This window comes from Pleurodeles waltl, chromosome 10, assembly GCF_031143425.1.
Source record: "Pleurodeles waltl isolate 20211129_DDA chromosome 10, aPleWal1.hap1.20221129, whole genome shotgun sequence".
Lineage (NCBI taxonomy): Eukaryota > Metazoa > Chordata > Amphibia > Caudata > Salamandridae > Pleurodeles > Pleurodeles waltl.
In genome coordinates, this window is record NC_090449.1 from 89,700,741 (window position 1) to 89,722,709 (window position 21,969).

Here is a 21,969-nt window from a genome sequence, read left to right on the forward strand (position 1 = left end):
AACCTGTAGGAAGTTGGCTCTGTATGCACTATTTCAAAGTAAGGAATAGTATGCACAGAGTCCAAGGGTTCCCCTTAGAGGTAAGATAGTGGCAAAAAGAGATAATACTAATGCTCTATTTTGTGGTAGTGTGGTCGAGCAGTAGGCTTATCAAAGGAGTAGTGTTAAGCATTTGTTGTACATACACACAGGCAATAAATGAGGAACACACACTCAGAGACAAATCCAGCCAATAGGTTTTGTTATAGAAAGATATCTTTTCTTAGTTTATTTTAAGAACCACGGGTTCAAATTCTACATGTAATATCTCATTTGAAAGGTATTGCAGGTAGGAACTTTGAATCATTACATTAGCATATATACTTTTCACATAAAACAAAATAAGCTGTTTTAAAAGTGGACACAGTGCAATTTTCACAGTTCCTGGGGGAGGTAAGTTTTTGTTAGTTTTGTCAGGTAAGTAAATCACTTACAAGTCTCAGGTTTGGGTCCAAGGTAGCCCACCGTTGGGTGTTCAGAGCAACCCCAAAGTTACCACACCAGCAGCTCAGGGCCGGTCAGGTGCAGAGGTCAAAGTGGTGCCCAAAACGCATAGGCTTCAATGGAGAGAAGGGGGTGCCCCGGTTCCAGTCTGCCAGCAGGTAAGTACCCGCGTCTTCGGAGGGCAGACCAGGGGGGTTTTGTAGGGCACCGGGGGGGACACAAGTCCACACAAAAAGTACACCCTCAGCGGCACTGGGGCGGCCGGGTGCAGTGTAGAAACAAGCGTCGGGTTTTCAATGGAAATCAATGAGAGATCAAGGGATCTCTTCAGCGTTGCAGGCTGGCAAGGGGGGGGGCTCCTCGGGGTAGCCACCACCTGGGCAAGGGAGAGGGCTTCCTGGGGGTCACTCCTGCACAGGAGTTCCGTTCCTTTAGGTGCTGGGGGCTGCGGGTGCAGGGTCTTTTCCAGCCGTCGGGAAATGGAGTTCAGGCAGTCGCGGTCAGGGGGAGCCTCGGGATTCCCTCTGCAGGCGTCGCTGTGGGGGCTCAGGGGGGACAACTTTGGTTACTCACGGACTCGGAGTCGCCGGAGAGTCCTCCCTGAGGTGTTGGTTCTCCACCAGTCGAGTCGGGGTCGCCGGGTGCAGTGTTGCAAGTCTCACGCTTCTTGCGGGAGTTGCAGGGGTCTTTAAATCTGCTCCTTGAAACAAAGTTGCAGTTCTTTTGGAGCAGTGCCGCTGTCCTCTGGAGTTTCTTGGTCTCTTGGAAGCAGGGCAGTCCTCTGAGGATTCAGAGGTCGCTGGTCCTGGAGAAAGCGTCGCTGGAGCAGGGTTCTTTAGAAGGCAGGAGACAGGCCGGTAGGACTGGGGCCAAAGCAGTTGGTGTCTTCTTTCTTCTTCTGCGGGGGTTTTCAGCTCGGCAGTCTTCTTCTTCGGTAAGTTGCAGGAATCTGTTTTCCTAGGTTCAGGGAAGCCCTTAAGTACTAAATTTAAGGGCGTGTTTAGGTCTGGGGGGTTAGTAGCCAATGGCTACTAGCCCTGAGGGTGGGTACACCCTCTTTGTGCCTCCTCCCAAGGGGAGGGGGTCACATCCCTAATCCTATTGGGGAATCCTCCATCTGCAAGATGGAGGATTTCTAAAAGTTAGAGTCACTTCAGCTCAGGACACCTTAGGGGCTGTCCTGACTGGCCAGTGACTCCTCCTTGTTGTTCTCATTATTTTCCCCCGGCCTTGCCGCCAAAAGTGGGGGCCATGGCCGGAGGGGGCGGGCAACTCCACTAGCTGGAGTGTCCTGCGGTGCTGGCACAAAGGGGTGAACCTTTGAGGCTCACCGCCAGGTGTGACAGCTCCTGCCTGGGGGAGGTGTTAGCATCTCCACCCAGTGCAGGCTTTGTTACTGGCCTCAGAGTGACAAAGGCACTCTCCCCATGGGGCCAGCAACATGTCTCTAGTGTGGCAGGCTGCTGGAACCAGTCAGCCTACACAGATAGTTGGATACAGTTTCAGGGGGCACCTCTAAGGTGCGCTCTGGGGTGTATTTCACAATAAAATGTACACTGGCATCAGTGTGCATTTATTGTGCTGAGAAGTTTGATACCAAACTTCCCAGTTTTCAGTGTAGCCATTATGGTGCTGTGGAGTTCGTGTAAAACAGACTCCCAGACCATATACTCTTATGGCTACCCTGCACTTACAATGTCTAAGGTATTGCTTAGACACTGTAGGGGCACAGTGCTCATGCATTGGTGCCCTCACCTATGGTATAGTGCACCCTGCCTTAGGGCTGTAAGGCCTGCTAGAGGGGTGACTTATCTATACCTGCATAGGCAGTGAGAGGCTGGCATGGCACCCTGAGGGGAGTGCCATGTCGACTTACTCGTTTTGTTCTCACCAGCACACACAAACTGTCAAGCAGGGTGTCTGTGCTGAGTGAGGGGTCTCCAGGGTGGCATAAGATATGCTGCAGCCCTTAGAGACCTTCCTTGGCATCAGGGCCCTTGGTACCAGGGGTACCATTTACAAGGGACTTATCTGGATGCCAGGGTGTGCCAATTGTGGATACAAAAGTACAGGTTAGGGAAAGAACACTGGTGCTGGGGCCTGGTTAGCAGGCCTTAGCACACTTTCAATTCAAAACATAGCATCAGCAAAGGCAAAAAGTCAGGGGGTAACCATGCCAAGGAGGCATTTCCTTACACAACCTCACCAATAAGCTGGATTTTCTATTACCATTCTGACAATACAAAATATGACCTGATTACCCCTTTCTGATCAGAATCTACTACTCAAGCAGTTCATGAGGGTAGTCCTAATGCTATCCTATGAAAGGAGCAGGCCTTCCAGTAGTGGAAAACGAATGTAGGAGTTTACCACTACCAGTACGTATAAAAGACAAATGTACATGTGCTGCATTTTACCTACATAGCACCCTGCCCTATGGGTTACCTAGGGCCTACATTAGGGGTGACTTATATGTAGAAACAGGGGAGTTTAAGGTTTGGCAAGTACTTTTAAATGTGAAGTCGAAGTAGCTGAGAAACTGCACACACAGGCCTTGCGGTGGCAGGCCTGATACATGGTTGAGGGGCTTCTTATGTGGGTGGCACAACCATTGCTGCAGGCTCACTCGTAGCATTCAATTTACAGGCCCTGGACACATGTAGTGCACTTTACTATGGTCTTAACAGTAAATCAAATAGGCCAATTGGGAATGAACTAATGTTACCATGTTTAGGGGAGAGAGCTTTTGCACCTTAGCACTGGTTAGCATTGGTAAAGTGCACAGTCCTAAAACCAGCAAAAAGTGTCAGAAACGCGGAGGGAGGCAGGCAGGCAAAAAGTTGGGGGATGACCACCCTAAGACTGTCAGGTCTAACAGACCCCATCCACTTTTTTTTCAGTAACTTTGGAAGACGTTTTATTTCTGCCCTTATCTGAAGTAAATTTCCAACCTTTCTCAGTAAGGGAAGAGATTAGAGAAGAACTGATAAAACCCCCTAATACATGCAAGTCAGCAGGGTTGCACAGACTGCAAAGCACATTTTAACCCTGTAACTATTGCTTAACGCTACCTCCAGCCCCAGTATATAGATCTGTGGAAAGGTGGCAAAATGCAAGAATTGATAGAATTCAAACCCTACTACAATATAAGTCCCTGCATAAACAGAAAGACCATTATAACATATCTTACATAATGAGATTGCTGCCATTATTTATTGCCGCACATGGACAAGAAGTTTTTTTTTTTTGCACGACAAGTAGATTTATGAAGCAACCTGTCCTATGGACAAGTAGATATTTTATTAAATTCCACACCCCTTAACACTGCAGCAAATTTGCAGTGTCATTCACCAGCTTTCCTTCTCAGAGGGTGGTGTTTCTAGGTCTTGAATAAAGGCTCATTTGTATGGAACACTAGGGAATCTGGAGGTACATAAAGTGGGATATAAGGTGGATCCTCTGCAACTGCCTTATATATGTTTTCTTGATCGGCTCTCTAAAGTACTCTGCAGCATACCTAATGCTGCTTAGCATGGGCAGGAACTGTACAGATCTTTGTTTTGTACAAAATCTCAGCAAGGAAATATTTCACCTCCCCTACTACATGAAGTTTAACCTTATGACCATCAGTCACCTTCTGAATCACAGCATGGTGTGTCACAGTATCATCCAGGAGTGATGCTTTGACCAAATAGGATTCTAGGCTGGAATTGTCCTGGGTGTCTGTGTTGTCATCTTCCAGGAACCCATTCCCTTTGTGTGATGGGATTGTGTGACAGCAGGAATCATGAATGTCATCCTAACTATCCAAAAGCATGTGATGATATTTCTGTGGTGATAGTGAATGTGGGGTGATTGCAGTGGAGATGGTCTTGGGTCTGAAGAAAGTGATTAAGGGTGTGGTGTGAGAGTTGCTGAATAGTGTATAACTCTTCTTAGGAATAAAGTGCCCCCTGTTTTCTTCTGAAATTGCCACCTGCTCTTTATGAGCATTACATCATGCTCCTGTGGCGGTGCAGTCCATGTTAGTTTGTTTACTTAATTGTTTGACATTGTGCCAAAAAGGAAATACAAACATTACACTTGAATATACCAAACCATTAAAAACTTCCAGAATTCATTACATACATTTCAATACTTAAAACCTATACTATAAAGAGAGAATTCATTCCACTTATGTACCAAAAAAGTCCAAATACCACTTAAAACAAGACATTGTCAAATATTGTTTCTCTTCGATAGGCTGATCAAAAAGCATATACAAGTCTTTTTATAAAAACATACCAGTCAATGTAACTATTCCAATACAATAAATACGTTTCACTAAACCAGAACATAATCTTATATTCTGTCAACCTAAGCCTTTTTTCTAAAGGCAAGATGTGTTAAGAATCTTTCTAGAAGTTGGATTTATATTTAGTTTCCTCTGCATATGCAACCCGAATTTCTGGGTCCATTGAAGATCTTGCAGCAATTGATTCCTATAGGGAGGCCACGCTGCAAATATTTGGCATGCTTCTGGTACCTTAGGTCTGCCTTTGGGCCCCAAGGATCTGGAGAGGCCTCCATTCTGTGTCGTGCTGGTCGGTTTGCCCACAGTGCTGTCTGTGCCTCTTGAACCCCCTTCAGATTCCTCACCAACTCAGTGCCATCTCCACTCCTCATCGGTTCTCTTAAAATCAGCATCTGTGTGAACACCAGTAGATGATCCTCACCTGTATTGGTTTCTGACTCCGAATTGGCCTCTCTCAACCGAGGCCACGTTCAGATTCTACTAAAGCACAACCTATAGCCACCCCTTCTGACTCTGATACATTGCCTTTGTTACACTGCAGAGCTTATACTTCATATCTGCTCTTTGGCTCAGATTCTTACAGCTATGATAGGGGGGTGGGGGGGGAGGACAAATTCATTCCACAGTGTGATATCAATTGTTATATAGAATTACAGGAAGTCTGTTTTCAGGGTACCTCCTCAGGCACTGGATGTGCCACTCTGCTTGGCCCTGCTACAGCGGAAAATGCCTTTTTGCCATGGGTATACAACAGATTGCTGTGGTTCTTGATCTGCAGCTCCCTACCATGAAAGTCAGAACTAACGTCCTAGCAGAGGTTCTTCCTTCAGCCTGGTCAGGTGTCTGCAGGACATAGTCTACCATTCAAAAAAGCCCTTACTGAACCAAGCTTGCAAAGCTATGCTCTGGGTCCCCAGTGAATACACAGGTAGCTCGCTGCTACAGACCAGCTCTGGGCGATTATGACTTCCTGACTCACCGTAGATGTTGGAAAGTCTGGTGTTCATGCATCCCCAGGCAGAGTGAATCCTAACGACCCTCCTAACTGCGACTAACACATGGAGGATTTTTGGCAAGCGCTTTCTCTCTTCTGCTAGTCTTGCTTTATGTCCCATGTGCATCCTGGGCAGGTACATCCATGCTTTATTGGATACGCTTGGTTAATCCAGCAAGTAGTTCTGGAAGACCTACGGGTGCCATTAGGCCAAAACATACGGGTCTGGCGTTATGTGGCTACATTTAGCCTGGGTGTAACAAATTGCTTGAGCCAGGAAGTGGGCATGGTGTCACATCTGGATGAGGTCTATGGGCATCTCTGGGGATGTCAAGGTATCATTAATGGGCATGTGAATTGAATGCTCTTGCCTGTGCTGTGAAAAAGTGGACTTAACCCTAGAATGCTTTAAGAAAGTCAACCCATAAGTGGTTAAGCTAGTGGCTGCCAATATCATCAGACCCCACTGATGGCACAACAATCGTGTCAGCCATTTCATAGCAGAGACCACAGCTCCCGAGACTGTTTAGGGCATCACGGACAACGTGCAGCTCAGTACCCAACCCCTTTGCAACTACAACTGCAAAGTCACGCTAGTGTGTCTTTCTGACACAATCCCACCTTGGAGGAGGCAGGATCAGACATTTCTTCTAAGGGAGGTGAGAACATCACTTTGGGTGCATGGGTCCTCCAAATTGTCTGACAGAGCTACGCCCTTCCTTTTGGCCAAAGGTGCCACAGAGAGGTTTCTGGCCTCAAAAGCAGAAACTGAGTGTACTTCCCCTGCGTCTTTATGCCGAAGGATGGAGGACTTCACCTTACTTATATAGCTGCCCTCTAACTCCTTCCTGTAGAAGAAGAAATTACAGATGCTCATTTCACCCAGGTTTTGTCTGCCCTTGACCCCGTAAGTCTAGATGGTAGTTTTGGACCTGCAGGATGCTCATTTTCACATTATCGTACTGCAGCTGTTATCTGTTTTTCAGTCGGTCAGGTTAGTTTTCAGTTTGCGGTGCTCCCTTTTGGCCTTACCAGTGCCCTTTGAGCATTTCTCAAAAGTAATGACAGTGGTCACAGCATCCATTCATGCGTCGGGTGTGTCGGACTTCCCTTGCATCAACGACCGGTTATTGAAGACGAGCTCACCCCCATACAGTCGTAGACCTCCAGACAAGAGCTAACATCATTGGGATTCACTATCAACATGCCAAAGTTATACCTGACTGCTCCGAAGGCACTTCCTTTTATCTGAGCCATACTGGATATGATACAGTTTTACATTTGGGGTATGAGGCAGATGTTACTGCCTCTGTCCTGGATCTCAGAGAGGATGTTGTTGAGGCTGCTGGGATTATTTTCCTTCTGCTTCTAGTTAGTCTACCTCACCAGATGGCTCATGTGGGCTGTGCATTGGAACCTGAAGTTCTATGGGCACAGCGACGCTGGAACCTATCCTGTACTATCCAGGGTTTGGATGAGACTGCAAAAGATCTGCATTGGTGACTGCTAGATTGCAATTGGGCCAGTGGCAGACTCCTATCCTAACCTAATCCAAAGTTGACGGTCGGGACCGATGCATCACTGCTGGGCAGGTCATCTGGGAGAAGTGGGGATCAGAGGACTCTGCTCTACGATGAAAATTGCCTTCTTGTCAATTTGTTAGACTTGTGTTTGATCCGCTTTGCGCTGAAATCCTTCCTCCCATTTATAATGACAATGTTAAGTGGAACTGCAACAAGTAGGGGTATTAGATCCTGACTCGTAGGTCACTTCCCTAGTTTTGAACCACTTGGTAATTTTTTTTATTTTTATCAACTTTATTGATTTTCAGCAACAGTGGCACAGGCTTCTCAGAAAGCGTGACAGGGTACATTTCGAATAAAACTTGTGACAACCAAATAGCATCAGTAATGCATCAGCAACAGGTGCACAACAAACGACAACCGTAGGAGTGGTAAGACGGTCAAAGGTACTCACTTCAGCACTTCTGCCCCAACCATTTAACCCAGTCATATTTTGATGTGCAGCCTCTTGCTTCATACACAGGTTGTTCCTGCATTGCACACCAATCCAGTCTTTTGAGCCATTGTGTCTGGGTTGGGGGCGTAGGAGTCTGTAATTTAACCACAATATCGCATTTGGCTACCATGTTAGCGGTACCTAGGAACGGCCCTCTGCCAGGGAACCCCCCGAATCCTCCAAAACCCCCAGTAGTAGGACCAAAGGAGTGGCCGAGACCTCCCATCCCACATGTGAGTTCTCCCACTATTTCCAACCACTATTTGTGGGTTGCTGCGCAGGACCATACCATAGGGTAAAAATCAATAGGGGTCTCTGAGCACTAAGAGCCTGTAAGGCTCGGGAGAAAACCAGCTTGGTGCAGTCTGAGTGGGTGAAGTAGGTACAGTACAGATAATAAGTCAGAATTAATCTCAGTCTGGAAGAAATAGTTATGATCTGGGGGGGCCATAACGGCATCATGCCAGTCATCCTCCGAGGGGCCCAACCACTTCTCCCAACATGTTCTAAAGTGGTCTAAATAGGTAGGTGCATTGTTAATGAGAGTGTGGTAAATTTGTGATATGCATCCCTTCCCCAGTGTACTCATCATGACTTTGGTCTCCAGCAGATTAAACTCTGGCAAGGGAGGCTCCCAGGGAACGTAGGCGGCAACAGCGTGTCGGAGTTGCAAGTATTTGTAAAACTGTGAGCGTTGCATAGAATAGGTATCTTTTATTTCTTGGAATGAATGAATGAATGTGGGACCCAGACCGAATGTCACCTGTAAGGAAATGCCTCCTTGGCATGGTTACCCCCTGACTTTTTGCCTTTGCTGATGCTATGTGTAAGGAAATGCCTCCTTGGCATGGTTACCCCCTGACTTTTTGCCTTTGCTGATGCTATGTTTTGAATTGAAAGTGTGCTGAGGCCTGCTAACCAGGCCCCAGCACCAGTGTTCTTTCCCTAACCTGTACTTTTGATTCCACAATTGGCACACCCTGACATCCAGATAAGTCCCTTGTAACTGGTACCTCTGGTACCAAGGGCCCTGATGCCAGGGAAGGTCTCTAAGGGCTGCAGCATGTCTTATGCCACCCTGGAGACCACTCACTCAGCACAGACACACTGCTTACCAGCTTGTGTGTGCTAGTGAGAACAAAATGAGTAAGACGACATGGCACTCCCCTCAGGGTGCCATGCCAGCCTCTCACTGCCTATGCAGTATAGGTAAGACACCCCTCTAGCAGGCCTTACAGCCCTAAGGCAGGGTGCACTATACCATAGGTGAGGGCACCAGTGCATGAGCACTGTGCCCCTACAGTATCTAAGCAATACCTTAGACATTGTAAGTGCAGGGTAGCCATAAGAGTATATGGTCTGGGAGTCTGTCAAACACGAACTCCACAGCACCATAATGGCTACACTGAAAACTGGGAAGTTTGGTATCAAACTTCTCAGCACAATAAATGCACACTGATGCCAGTGTACATTTTATTGTAAAATACACCACAGAGGGCACCTTAGAGGTGCCCCCTGAAGCTTAACCGACTATCTGTGTAGGCTGACTGGTTCCAGCAGCCTGCCACACTAGAGACATGTTGCTGGCCCCATGGGGAGAGTGCCTTTGTCACTCTGAGGCCAGTAACAAAGCCTGCACTGGGTGGAGATGCTAACACCTCCCCCAGGCAGGAGCTGTAACACCTGGCGGTGAGCCTCAAAGGCTCACCCCTTTGTCACAGCACCACAGGACACTCCAGCTTAGTGGAGTTGCCCGCCCCCTCCGGCCACGGCCCCCACTTTTGGCGGCAAGGCTGGAGGAAACAAAGAAAGCAGCAAGGAGGAGTCACTGGCCAGTCAGGACAGCCCCTAAGGTGTCCTGAGCTGAAGTGACTCTAACTTTTAGAAATCCTCCATCTTGCAGATGGAGGATTCCCCCAATAGGATTAGGGATGTGACCCCCTCCCCTTGGGAGGAGGCACAAAGAGGGTGTACTCACCCTCAGGGCTTGTAGCCATTGGCTACTAACCCCCCAGACCTAAACACGCCCTTAAATTTAGTATTTAAGGGCTCCCCTGAACCTAAGAATTTAGATTCCTGCAACTACAAGAAGAAGGACTGCTGAGCTGAAAAACCCCTGCAGAGGAAGAACAGAAGACACCAACTGCCTTGGCCCCAGACTTACCGGCCTGTCTCCTGCCTTCCAAAGAAACCTGCTCCAGCAACGCTTTCCCAGGGACCAGCGACCTCTGAATCCTCTGAGGACTGCCCTGCTTCGAAAAAGACAAGAAACTCCCGAGGACAGCGGCACTGCTCCAAAAGAACTGCAACTTTGTTACAAGGAGCAGATTTAAAGACCCCTGCAACTCCCCGCAAGAAGCGTGAGACTTGCAACACTGCACCCGGCGACCCCGACTCGACTGGTGGAGAACAACCAACTCAGGGAGGACCCTCCGGCGACTCTACGACTGTGAGTAACCAAAGTTGTCCCCCCTGGACCCCCACAGCGACGCCTGCAGAGGGAATCCCCAGGCTCCCCCTGACCGCGACTGTCTGAACTCCATTTCCCGACGGCTGGAAAAGACCCTGCACCCGCAGCCCCCAAAGAAACGGAACTTCTGTGCAGGAGTGATCCCCAGGAGGCCCTCTCCCTTGCCCAGGTGGTGGCTACCCCGAGGAGCCCCCCCCTTGCCTGCCTGCGACGCTGAAGAGATCCCTGGATCTCTCATTGACTTCCATTGAAAACCCGACGCGTGTTTGCACACTGCACCCGGCCGCCCCCGCGCTGCTGAGGGTGTACTTTCTGTGCTGACTTGTGTCCCCCCCGGTGCCCTACAAAACCCCCCTGGTCTGCCCTCCGAAGACGCGGGTACTTACCTGCTGGCAGACTGGAACAGGGGCACCCCCTTCTCTCCATTGAAGCCTATGCGTTTTGGGCACCTCTTTGACCTTTGCACCTGACCGGCCCTGAGCTTCTGGTGTGATAACTTTGGGGTTGCTCTGAACCCCCAACGGTGGGCTACCTTGGACCAAAAACTGAAACCTGTAAGTGACTTACTTACCTGTTAAAACTAACAATAACTTACCTCCCCCAGGAACTGTGAAAATTGCACTGTGTCCACTTTTAAAACAGCTTATTGTGTTTTATGTAAAAAGTATACATGCTAAAGTAATGATTCAAAGTTCCTAGAGTACTTACCTGAAATACCTTTCAAATGAGATATTACATGTAAAATTTGAACCTGTGGTTCTTAAAATAAACTAAGAAAAGATATGTAGGAAGTTGGCTCTGTATGTGCTATTTCAAAGTAAGGAATAGCATGCACAGAGTCCAAGGGTTCCCCTTAGAGGTAAAATAGTGGTAAAAAGAGATAATACTAATGCTCTATTTTGTGGTAGAGTGGTCGAGCAGTAGGCTTATCCAAGGAGTAGTGTTAAGCATTTGTTGTACATACACATAGACAATAAATGAGGTACACACACTCAGAGACAAATCCAGCCAATAGGTTTTGTTATAGAAAAATATATTTTCTTAGTTTATTTTAAGAACCACAGGTTCAAATTCTACATGTAATATCTCATTTGAAAGGTATTGCAGGTAAGTACTCTAGGAACTTTGAGTCATTACTTTAGCATGTATACTTTTTACATAAAACACAATAAGCTGTTTTAAAAGTGGACACTTAGTGCAATTTTCACAGTTCCTGGGGGAGGTAAGTTATTGTTAGTTTTAACAGGTAAGTAAGTCACTTACAGGTTTCAGTTTTTGGTCCAAGGTAGCCCACCGTTGGGGGTTCAGAGCAACCCCAAAGTTATCACACCAGCAGCTTAGGGCCGGTCAGGTGCAAAGGTCAAAGAGGTGCCCAAAACGCATAGGCTTCAATGGAGAGAAGGGGGTGCCCCGGTTCCAGTCTGCCAGCAGGTAAGTACCCGCGTTTTCGGAGGGCAGACCAGGGGGGTTTTGTAGGGCACCGGGGGGGACACAAGCCAGCACAGAAAGTACACCCTCAGCAGCGCGGGGGCGGCCGGGTGCAGTGTGCAAACACGCGTCGGGTTTTCAATGGAAGTCAAAGAGAGATCAAGGGATCTCTTCAGCGTCGCAGGCAGGCAAGGGGGGGGCTCCTCGGAGTAGCCACCACCAGGGCAAGGGAGAGGGCCTCCTGGGGGTCACTCCTGCACAGAAGTTCCGTTTCTTTGGGGGCTGCGGGTGCAGGGTCTTTTCCAGCCGTCGAGAAATGGAGTTCAGACAGTCGCGGTCAGGGGGAGCCTGGAGATTCCCTCTGCAGGCGTCGCTGTGGGGGCTCAGGGGGGACAACTTTGGTTACTCACAGTCGTAGAGTCGCCGGAGGGTCCTCCCTGAGTTGGTTGTTCTCCACCAGTCGAGTCGGGGTCGCCGGGTGCAGTGTTGCAAGTCTCACGCTTCTTGCGGGGAGTTGCAGGGGTCTTTAAATCTGCTCCTTGTAACAAAGTTGCAGTTCTTTTGGAGCAGTGCCGCTGTCCTCGGGAGTTTCTTGTCTTTTTCGAAGCAGGGCAGTCCTCAGAGGATTCAGAGGTCGCTGGTCCCTTGGAAAGCGTCGCTGGAGCAGGGTTCTTTGGAAGGCAGGAGACAGGCCGGTAAGTCTGGGGCCAAGGCAGTTGGTGTCTTCTGGTCTTCCTCTGCAGGGGTTTTTCAGCTCCGCAGTCCTTCTTCTTTTAGTTGCAGGAATCTAAAATCTTCGGTTCAGGGAAGCCCTTAAATACTAAATTTAAGGGCGTGTTTAGGTCTGGGGGGTTAGTAGCCAATGGCTACTAGCCCTGAGGGTGGGTACACCCTCTTTGTGCCTCCTCCCAAGGGGAGGGGGGCACATCCCTAATCCTATTAGGGGAATCCTCCATCTGCAAGATGGAGGATTTCTAAAAGTTAGAGTCACCTCAGCTCAGGACACCTTAGGGGCTTTCCTGACTGGCCAGTGACTCCTCCTTGTTGTTTTCTTTGTTTCCTCCAGCCTTGCCGCCAAAAGTGGGGGCCGTGGCCGGAGGGGGCGGGCAACTCCACTAAGCTGGAGTGTCCTGCGGTGCTGTGACAAAGGGGTGAGCCTTTGAGGCTCACCGCCAGGTGTTACAGCTCCTGCCTGGGGGAGGTGTTAGCATCTCCACCCAGTGCAGGCTTTGTTACTGGCCTCAGAGTGACAAAGGCACTCTCCCCATGGGGCCAGAAACATGTCTCTAGTGTGGCAGGCTGCTGGAACCAGTCAGCCTACCCAGATAGTCGGTTAAGTTTCAGGGGGCACCTCTAAGGTGCCCTCTGTGGTGTATTTTACAATAAAATGTACACTGGCATCAGTGTGCATTTATTGTGCTGAGAAGTTTGATACCAAACTTCCCAGTTTTCAGTGTAGCCATTATGGTGCTGTGGAGTTCGTGTAAAACAGACTCCCAGACCATATACTCTTATGGCTACCCTGCACTTACAATGTCTAAGGTTTTGCTTAGACACTGTAGGGGCACAGTGCTCATGCACTGGTACCCTCACCTATGGTATAGTGCACCCTGCCTTAGGGCTGTAAGGCCTGCTAGAGGGGTGTCTTACCTATACTGCATAGGCAGTGAGAGGCTGGCATGGCACCCTGAGGGGAGTGCCATGTCGACTTACTCATTTTGTTCTTACTAGCACACACAAGCTGGTAAGCAGTGTGTCTGTGCTGAGTGAGGGGTCTCCAGGGTGGCATAATACATGCTGCAGCCCTTAGAGACCTTCCCTGGCATCAGGGCCCTTGGTACCAGAGGTACCAGTTACAAGGGACTTATCTGGATGCCAGGGTGTGCCAATTGTGGAATCAAAGGTACAGGTTAGGGAAAGAACACTGGTGCTGGGGCCTGGTTAGCAGGCCTCAGCACACTTTCAATTCAAAACATAGCATCAGCAAAGGCAAAAAGTCAGGGGGTAACCATGCCAAGGAGGCATTTCCATACAAGATATTTTTCTATAACAAAACCTATTGGCTGGATTTGTCTCTGAGTGTGTGTACCTCATTTATTGTCTATGTGTATGTACAACAAATGCTTAACACTACTCCTTGGATAAGCCTACTGCTCGACCACACTACCACAAAATAGAGCATTAGTATTATCTCTTTTTACCACTATTTTACCTCTAAGGGGAACCCTTGGACTCTGTGCATGCTATTCCTTACTTTGAAATAGCACATACAGAGCCAACTTCCTACAAACAGTGTGTGCTCCTACTGGTTTGTGTGTGGCAGGAACTTCCGTACCTTTTTGGTCCAGCCCCAATAATATTATTTTGTATATATCCTGCTTTGCATGTCATATGCGGGGATGCCTGTCTCCAGCTATTGTGATCCTTTCAGAAACATTAACTGTGTTCATATGTTTTGATGTTGAATTATGGTAATAGATTAAGCACACTAGACCAAATGATGATGCCCAAGCATTGCATATTTATTCAATTAAAAGCAGGCAATGTTTTGTTGATCTGTAAATGTTTAATTTGATGTTGTGAAGACTAAATAATCTTTATTATTCCAACAGCAACACCTGCGCAAGTGGATGGAGGTAGTAGTTATTACACACAAAGGAGGACAGCGGAGTGATGGAAGTGTAAGTTACCAGAGCCCTTCTTGACGTACTGCCTTTCTCATTTTTGACAGAGGGTTTAGGAGAGACATTTTGTACCTACCCCATGCAATTAAGTTGCTTTGTATTCTTAAATCTTTTGACAAATGTTTCTATCCACTTCATTGCAACATGATTTACTTAGGTTATTTTTATATTCAGTCCCATTTTTGTTGATGAGCAAGTGTGTTCTTTGATTTCAGCAATGCCTGTTAATATTTTACTACTTAAGGATATTTTCAACTTTACAGACTCACACAACAACATGGTGTTATTTGCCAGGAGCAAAATTTGTTTCACTGCTAATTAGCTTTTGTAACCATTACCTTCTGCTAGACTGTGGACATCATGTGATGTCAGCAGTATCCAATGTTTGATTAATTTGCAATATGCTGTTCCTCTTCTATTGCTTTGTTATTGAGGGATGCCAAGACCATTGCCATTGAGAAGTTATGCGTGCTTCTGAGTTGTTGAACATTTTTCCAGCATATAAATGTTTATCTTCCACACCTGCAGTGCCTTTTCATTTGTTTTGCAGTCTTCCAACCCATTGTCCCTCTTCCAAAAATAGTTATTAAATATATGTGGTAGCAGGGGTGGCTGTAGATACACATGCTCTGCATAATCCTGCCATCTAGTTTTGGGTCTGGAGTGGTACAAGTTGTTTTTCTTTGAAGAAGTGTTTAGAGTCACTCCTCTCAGTGATAGTGCACATGGGCATTGACTCCTTTGTTAGATTGTTTTCTCTTTGCCGTCAGGTTGAGACGTGTGTGTCTTTGCTCTCCAGTAAGAAATAGTTCTTTCTGTCTACTCTTCTTCTATGGTATTGTTTTTTGATTGTGCATTCCTATTTAAGTGCTCATCTTGAATCGTCTGTCCGAGAACGGACCATCGCCCTCCGGGGCCTCTTTGCCCGTCTTGGGCCTACCTCACCATGTGCCATTGACCACTATGCTATGCTGATGGAATGAATGCTGTTGCGTTTCTGTCCTTGACGCCACTCTAAATTTCCCCACACATACCAACATCTGGTGTGTAACCTTCAATCACCAGGAAGCTACCTGTGATGCCTGCAAATCTTTCTGGTTGAAGAAGACGCTTTGGGACCGAAGGGCACATCTACTGGAAATGGCGCACAAGACTCCGGACGACACCCTGGACATTTTTGGGGCAGAACACGCCCAGGAGGAACCTGAACAACAGGAGGTGTCCTTCCCTATCCAGGACTCCAATGTGCAGTCAGACATCAAAATCCACGAGGTAACCATCCCCTCCCCGACCCCTCCCCCCCAACCCCCACAAGACTGTGAAAAAGCCCCTTTCAGAGGTTGCCAGGTGGCCACTGCTACCAGATCATGCCTGGATCCGAGAATCTGTTTCAGCTGGCCCGCCCTCCGGCTCTGAAAACAGCCAAAACAAAACCATTGTCTTCAGCATCAGGCACCTCAGCTTGAGACAATGTTTTCATCTCGTTCTCAACTTCAGCTCTGAGCCAACCGGCTACTGCCTCCACTTCGGTGCAACAAAATAGCACCAACGAAGACTTCGGTGTTGAAATCCACAGATCCGAAAACCTTGGAACAGCCAGACTCCAGTCAATCTTCACTACACCTCCTCCTGTGGAACCTATTCTGGAGACTATATACGTTTGTCAGCCTTGCCTCCATGTTAAGGAGGGTACAGGATGTATTATTGCTTCTCCCCTTGTACTCAAGAGCAGGCTGTCTTTTCAAGCAGCTCTGGACACTTCTCCACCTTTAAAGAAAGGAAGCATGCAAAAGGCCTCCAGCCCTGCCTCACAAGCCTTCTCCACCTCCTCCTCCTGATTCACCTTCTCCTCCTCCTGATTCACCTTCTCCTCCTCCACCCCCTTCTTCTCCTCAACCTCCCTCCCAATTACCTGCTTCACATATCACAGGAGATTATACCCCTCAATGATCCCCTTTATATGTTGGGGAAGATTTGAGTAGGACACAGCATGACAGGGATCCATGGGAAACTTATGACCCTCACCCCATCCTGTACAGTGATTCTGACTTAAACCTTGCATGCCTCACACCACCAGTGGATACTGCATCTTACCAGCAAGTAGTGGCAAGAGAAGGCATTTTCCGCAACATAGAACTATACAGGGACCCTATTGAACAGGACTTTCTGTTTGATACCCTCACATCTATTCACAGGGATATCCAATTTATCCCAAAGCTCCCTGGCATGCTTCGTCATGCTGATGACATTTTCAAGGACCATGTCAGCTCTAGGGTTATCACCCCTGGACTAGACAAGAAATATAAGCCTGCTCTGTCAGACCCATTATACATTAGGTCACAGGCTCCTCCAGATTCCATAATAGCCACCACTGCACGAAAACTTGCCAATAGCCAGGCAACAGCTGACCCTCCTGAGAAGGAGAGTAAGAAAATCAATGCTTCTGGCAAAATAGTGACTGCACAGGCAGAAATCCATTAATGTATCGCCAATGCACAGGCGTTACTGGCTAGATATGACCAGGCTCACTGGGATGAAATGGAGGAGCTCCTCCAATTTCTCCCAGATTAGCACTGCAAGAGAGGGAAACAAGTTGTTACTGAGGGGCAACAATATCTAATTAGTCTATCCGTTGTGCCGTGCATTCGGCATTAACACCAGTGTCCTAATAAGAAAGCATGCGTGGCTCTGCTGTTCTGATTTCAAACCAGAGCACAGCAAGCAGTCCTTAACATGCCCTGTGATAAGGAGCATCTTTTTGGTTACTACCCTTGAGAAGCTAAAAAAAGACGACACTCCATGTGTGCTCTACAGTCCCCCACACAAAGGGGCACTTTTCGTTGCCTCACTTTCAGAGGTGCCTACAGATCTACATCCTCTGAGGCATCTACTTCCCAAACCAGATAGCCTAGTTCCCATTCCAGGGGGTTGTATAGGGGGGTCCTACAAAGGCAACAGCAACAAGGGCAGAGGTAAGAGCACTGCCTTCCAAGGATGTTCCTCCACTGCAAAGCAGTGACTTCTTCCGTCTTCCCCTGCTCAATTATTCCTCCTTGCACTCACAGACTATCCCACAAGCACCACACACACTTAAACAAAAGGTTCAATCCCTCCTTCTCAGAGGGGCCATCAAGCCTGTTCCCTTAAAACACCAGGGACCAGGGGTATTCTCCCTAAACTTCCTCATCCCAAAAAGGACAGCTCTCTAAGGCCTGTTCTGGACCTCAGACCATTAACCCAGTACATCCTTTCAGAACACTTCTGCAACAAGGTGACTTTGACAGGATGCCTACTTTCATATTCCCATCCACCCTGCACACCGAAAATACCCAAGATTCGTTATTGCAAGCAAACATTACCCATTCAAAGTCCTGCCTTTCAGGGTCACGACTGCTCCCAGAGTCTTCTCAAAGTGTTTAGCAGTAGTTGCCGCACACCTCGGAAAACAGAACATCCATGTGTTCCCTTACCTAGTCAACTGGCTCATCAAAGCCAGTACCCTACAACGGTGTCAATATCACTCTGTCATCAGTGGATCTCCTTCACACTCTGAGCTTCACACTCAATGTTTCCAAATCCCACCTCCAATCCCTTCGGATACAGCCCTATCTAAGAGCTATTCTCAGTGCAGAGTTGGGGCCAGCATACCCCAACCTGGCCAGCGTTCAGTTTTCAGTCTCTTTTTTCCCCCAATTTCAGGAGAATCGGACCTACACACTCAGGACTAATATGCACCTGTTGGGGATGATGGCGTTCTACATTGCCATCGTTCCCCATGCCAAACTCCACATGCGCCCTCCAAAGCAGCATCTGTCTCGTCAGTGGTCTTGGTCACAGGTTCACCTGGAAGATCTAGTGTTAGACCGCCATTCTCACCACACTGTGCAATGGTGGAACACCATCAATCTGTTGAAAGACCGGCCTTTTCTGGACCTAGTGCCTCAGGTCATTATGACCCCAGATGCATCACTAAGGGGTTAGGTTGCCTTCCTTCAAGACCTCACAGTACAGGACCTCTGAGATCTCAGTCACCAGTCCCTACATATCAGTTACCTCGAGCTTCAGGCAATATTTCTAGCCCTGAAAGCATTTCATCATCACCTGTCTCACAAGGTTGTCTTAGTCCGCATGGCAACATGACAGCCATGTATTCCCTACCGAGACTGGGGGGGACATGATTGTTCCAGTTGTCACAACTCTCTCAGACAATATGGAAGTGGACTCTACCACCACATTCACCTGGTGGCATAGTGTCTCCAAGGGATGGACAACAACTTTTCAAACCTGCTCAGCAGGATATAGCAACGAGTCCACAAAGGGTAACTCCACCCACGAAGTCCTTCAAACATATTTCAGAAACTGGGGAACTCCTCAGATAGACCTTTTCGTCACAGAAAACGCAAAATGCCCAAGCTTCGGTTCCAGGTATCCATACCCTCTATCTAAGGGCAATGCTGTATGGATGAACTGCTCAGGGGTATTTGTTTATGCTTTTCCACCTCTCTCTCTCATTCAATTTCTGGTCAGTGGATCAGGCAAAAATCTCTCACCATGATCCTTGTAGCTCCCACTTGGGCTGTGTAGCCATGTTTCACGACACTTCTGAACCTATCAAGTAGCCCCCCAGAGAAGCTTCCTAACAGGCCGGATCTTCTCTCTCAAAATTAAGGACAGATAAGACATCCAAACCCCAAGTCACTCAACCTTGCGATATCGCTCCTTTAGTCATTGAGTTTAGTTACTTAGGATTGCCTGTGGAATGCATGGACATTCTCCGGGAAGCTTGTAGACCCACAACTAGAGCATGATATGCTGCAAAATGCAAATCTTTTGTTTGCTACTGCCAATCCAAAAGTATTGACCCCATCAGAGCTACTGTTCAAGACATTATTTGTTCAGTTTACAAAAAGCAAATTTAGCTTACACTTCCATTCGCCTACATCTCGCAACTGTAGCTGCTTATCTACCGAACAGACAACATAGTTCTTTTTTCAGGATCCCAGTCATTAAAGCTTTCATGGAAGGCCTTAAAAGGGCCATTCCACCCAGGGTGCCTCCTGCACCATCCTGGAACCTCAATATTGTGCTTACAAGGCTCAAGGGCCTTCCTTTTGAACCACTTCATTCATGTCCTCTTCAATACCTTTCTTGGAAGGTGTCTTTCTTACTTGCCATCACATCACTTGGGCATATCAGTGAGCTCCAGGCCGTAACCTTGAAAGAACCTTTCTTCCAAATTCATAGGGAACAAAGTGGTGCTTTGCACAAACTGTGTTCTTTCCTAATCTGTTTTCACCATTCCACATAAATCAATCCATTGAGCTACCAGTCTTCTTTCCGCAGACTGACTCTGTTGCGGAAAGAGCTCTTTACACTCTGTGTTAAAAGAGCACTCATGTTTTACATTGACTGAACCAAAGAGCTTAGGAAAACTAAACCGCTCTTTGTAGCCTTTTTACTACCTCACAAGAGCAGTCCATTATCTAAAAAAGCCATAGCTGGATGGATACTTTAAATGTATTCAGACATGCTATGCAAAACCTGTTACTCTTAGTGAATGTTCTACTAGGATAAAAGGTGTCACTATGGCTTTCCTTGGAAACATCCCTATTACTGACATTTGAAACCAGCTGCATGGTCTACACCACATACATTCACAAAACATTACTGTATGGATGTACTAGAACATCAGTAGGCCAACATAGATAAAGATGTACTATGAACACTTTTCCAGTCAACTGCAACTCCCATAGGCTAGCCGCCACTTTTATCGAGAGACTGCTTTACAGTCTATGCGGAGCATGGGTATCTATAGCCACACTCTCCATTGAACGGAAAATCTTACTTACCCATTACGCATCTATTTGTGGCATTACAGATTCGCATGCACCCTCCCTCCTCCCCGGACACCTGTGGTCGTTCCAGTCACAATATATTTGTACATATGTGTTTAGATGTGCATGGACATCGTTCTCTGCACTTATACACTCCTTTTTTCACCCGCCTGCGGGAAAACAATCTAACAAAGGAGTCTATGCTCATGCGCACTATCGCGAAGAGGAGGAGTCATTCGATCCCGTGACTTGAAACGCTTCTTCTAAGAAAAACAGCTTGCACTACTCCGGACTCAACACTAGATGGCAGGAGTATGCAGAGCATGTGAATCTCCAGCGCTACATGCCACAAACAGATGATTCCTTGGTAAGTAACATTTTCCTTATATTTGGTGGTTTTGCACATGGGTTTTGTTTCAGTATATACTTAGGCCCATATCTAACATGCTGTATAAAGCGACACATCACTAGTATCCTGTGTCACATTATGAAGGTAATTCTCTGCATCAACGTAATGTAATAAATTCAGTACTGACATAAAAAGAGATTCAGCAGTTTTGTATGAGTACCACAGCCATGAATGTTGTGTTAAATAATACTCTGCTACTAAAGTTTCCTAAAAAGATATTTTAACCCCTCAAATGAGTGAACAATTCCTGGTTTGGCAGACTTTGTCAGTGACTGTTTTTGTAGTAACTCTGATAAAGATAAGCGCAATTTACTAAGGCCTGCCAGATATTGATTGGAGAGTGGAACTGTGTTTATCTTTATAATATAATATACATTGTGTTCTTGGAATCAAACTATGCTAACAGATCTTTCCAGCATAAATATCTTTTGATTTGTGAACACTGGAACTGAAATTGTCACTTTTGTAGGATTAACAATTACTAGTCCAAGAAATAATCTACAGAAGTGCAAGCAAACATCACATTCTTCCAGTGTCCAATGAAGTCAAGGTTGTAAACGTTTTTGTTTTTTTAAGACCGTTTTCATCCAGTTCATTTTCAGTGCAGAGACCACCGGTTTTGTGTTAATTGTCATTTTAGTTTTTCAAAATTAGGGTGGCTAAAACTGTATACATTTGCTAAAAGATAGGTCTGTCCCTTAGCACGTTCCTCTTTGCACAAACCCATTGTTGCACTCCTTCAGTTTTCCCCTGGTACATTTTGGCAGGACAAACTGGCCAAAATATACCAGGGGATAAATTACAAAGTAAATACAGGGACAAGTTGATTGTGATGCAGAGCACCAGAATTCACATGCAATGCTCCATTTTTAAGTGCATAACTTGTCACTGGAGTCAGTTATCACACCCAATAAATTCCCTTGGTTTCTGGTGTCCCCTGGTTTGATAATTATTTCACCCCCTTATCTGTCATTTGTAACTAGGGCCATAGTGTAGTAGAGAAAAGAAACCGTTGTAGTAATGATTGTGGTGAAGTGTGATGCTCCTTATCAGAGTACATTGCGTATCAATCCTAAAAATAACATGGAACATATACTATTTGCAGGAAATGTGCCATTAAGCCCGTTTGGCCACTTACAAGTGGTGTCAGTAGGTAGTGGTGGTGGAAACACACTTCTTCTGACATGCCAGTAAATTATTTAATTAAATGGTGCATAAATATACAAGGCACTACCACAGAGGAATTTTCCACATCTTTGCAGGGTCTAAGCCATTACTCTGACACTATTTTTATGGATGGTCTTCATTTAGTTTTACATTTTTAAATGCAATCTGAGGGAATTTCAAACATCCA

The 21,969-nt window shown here is 46.8% G+C and overlaps 1 protein-coding gene across 3 annotated transcripts in view; it reads left to right on the plus strand.

Annotated features, from left to right (window-relative positions):
* TRRAP (transformation/transcription domain associated protein) overlaps positions 1-21,969 on the plus strand; it is a 1,102,174-nt gene that overhangs the window by 439,286 nt on the left and 640,919 nt on the right. For all 3 annotated transcript variants that reach the window (XM_069209830.1, XM_069209829.1, XM_069209828.1), the window contains exon 31: positions 14,301-14,369. In XM_069209830.1, coding sequence (XP_069065931.1) covers positions 14,301-14,369 — 69 coding nt within the window. The remainder of the gene's footprint in view (positions 1-14,300; positions 14,370-21,969) is intronic.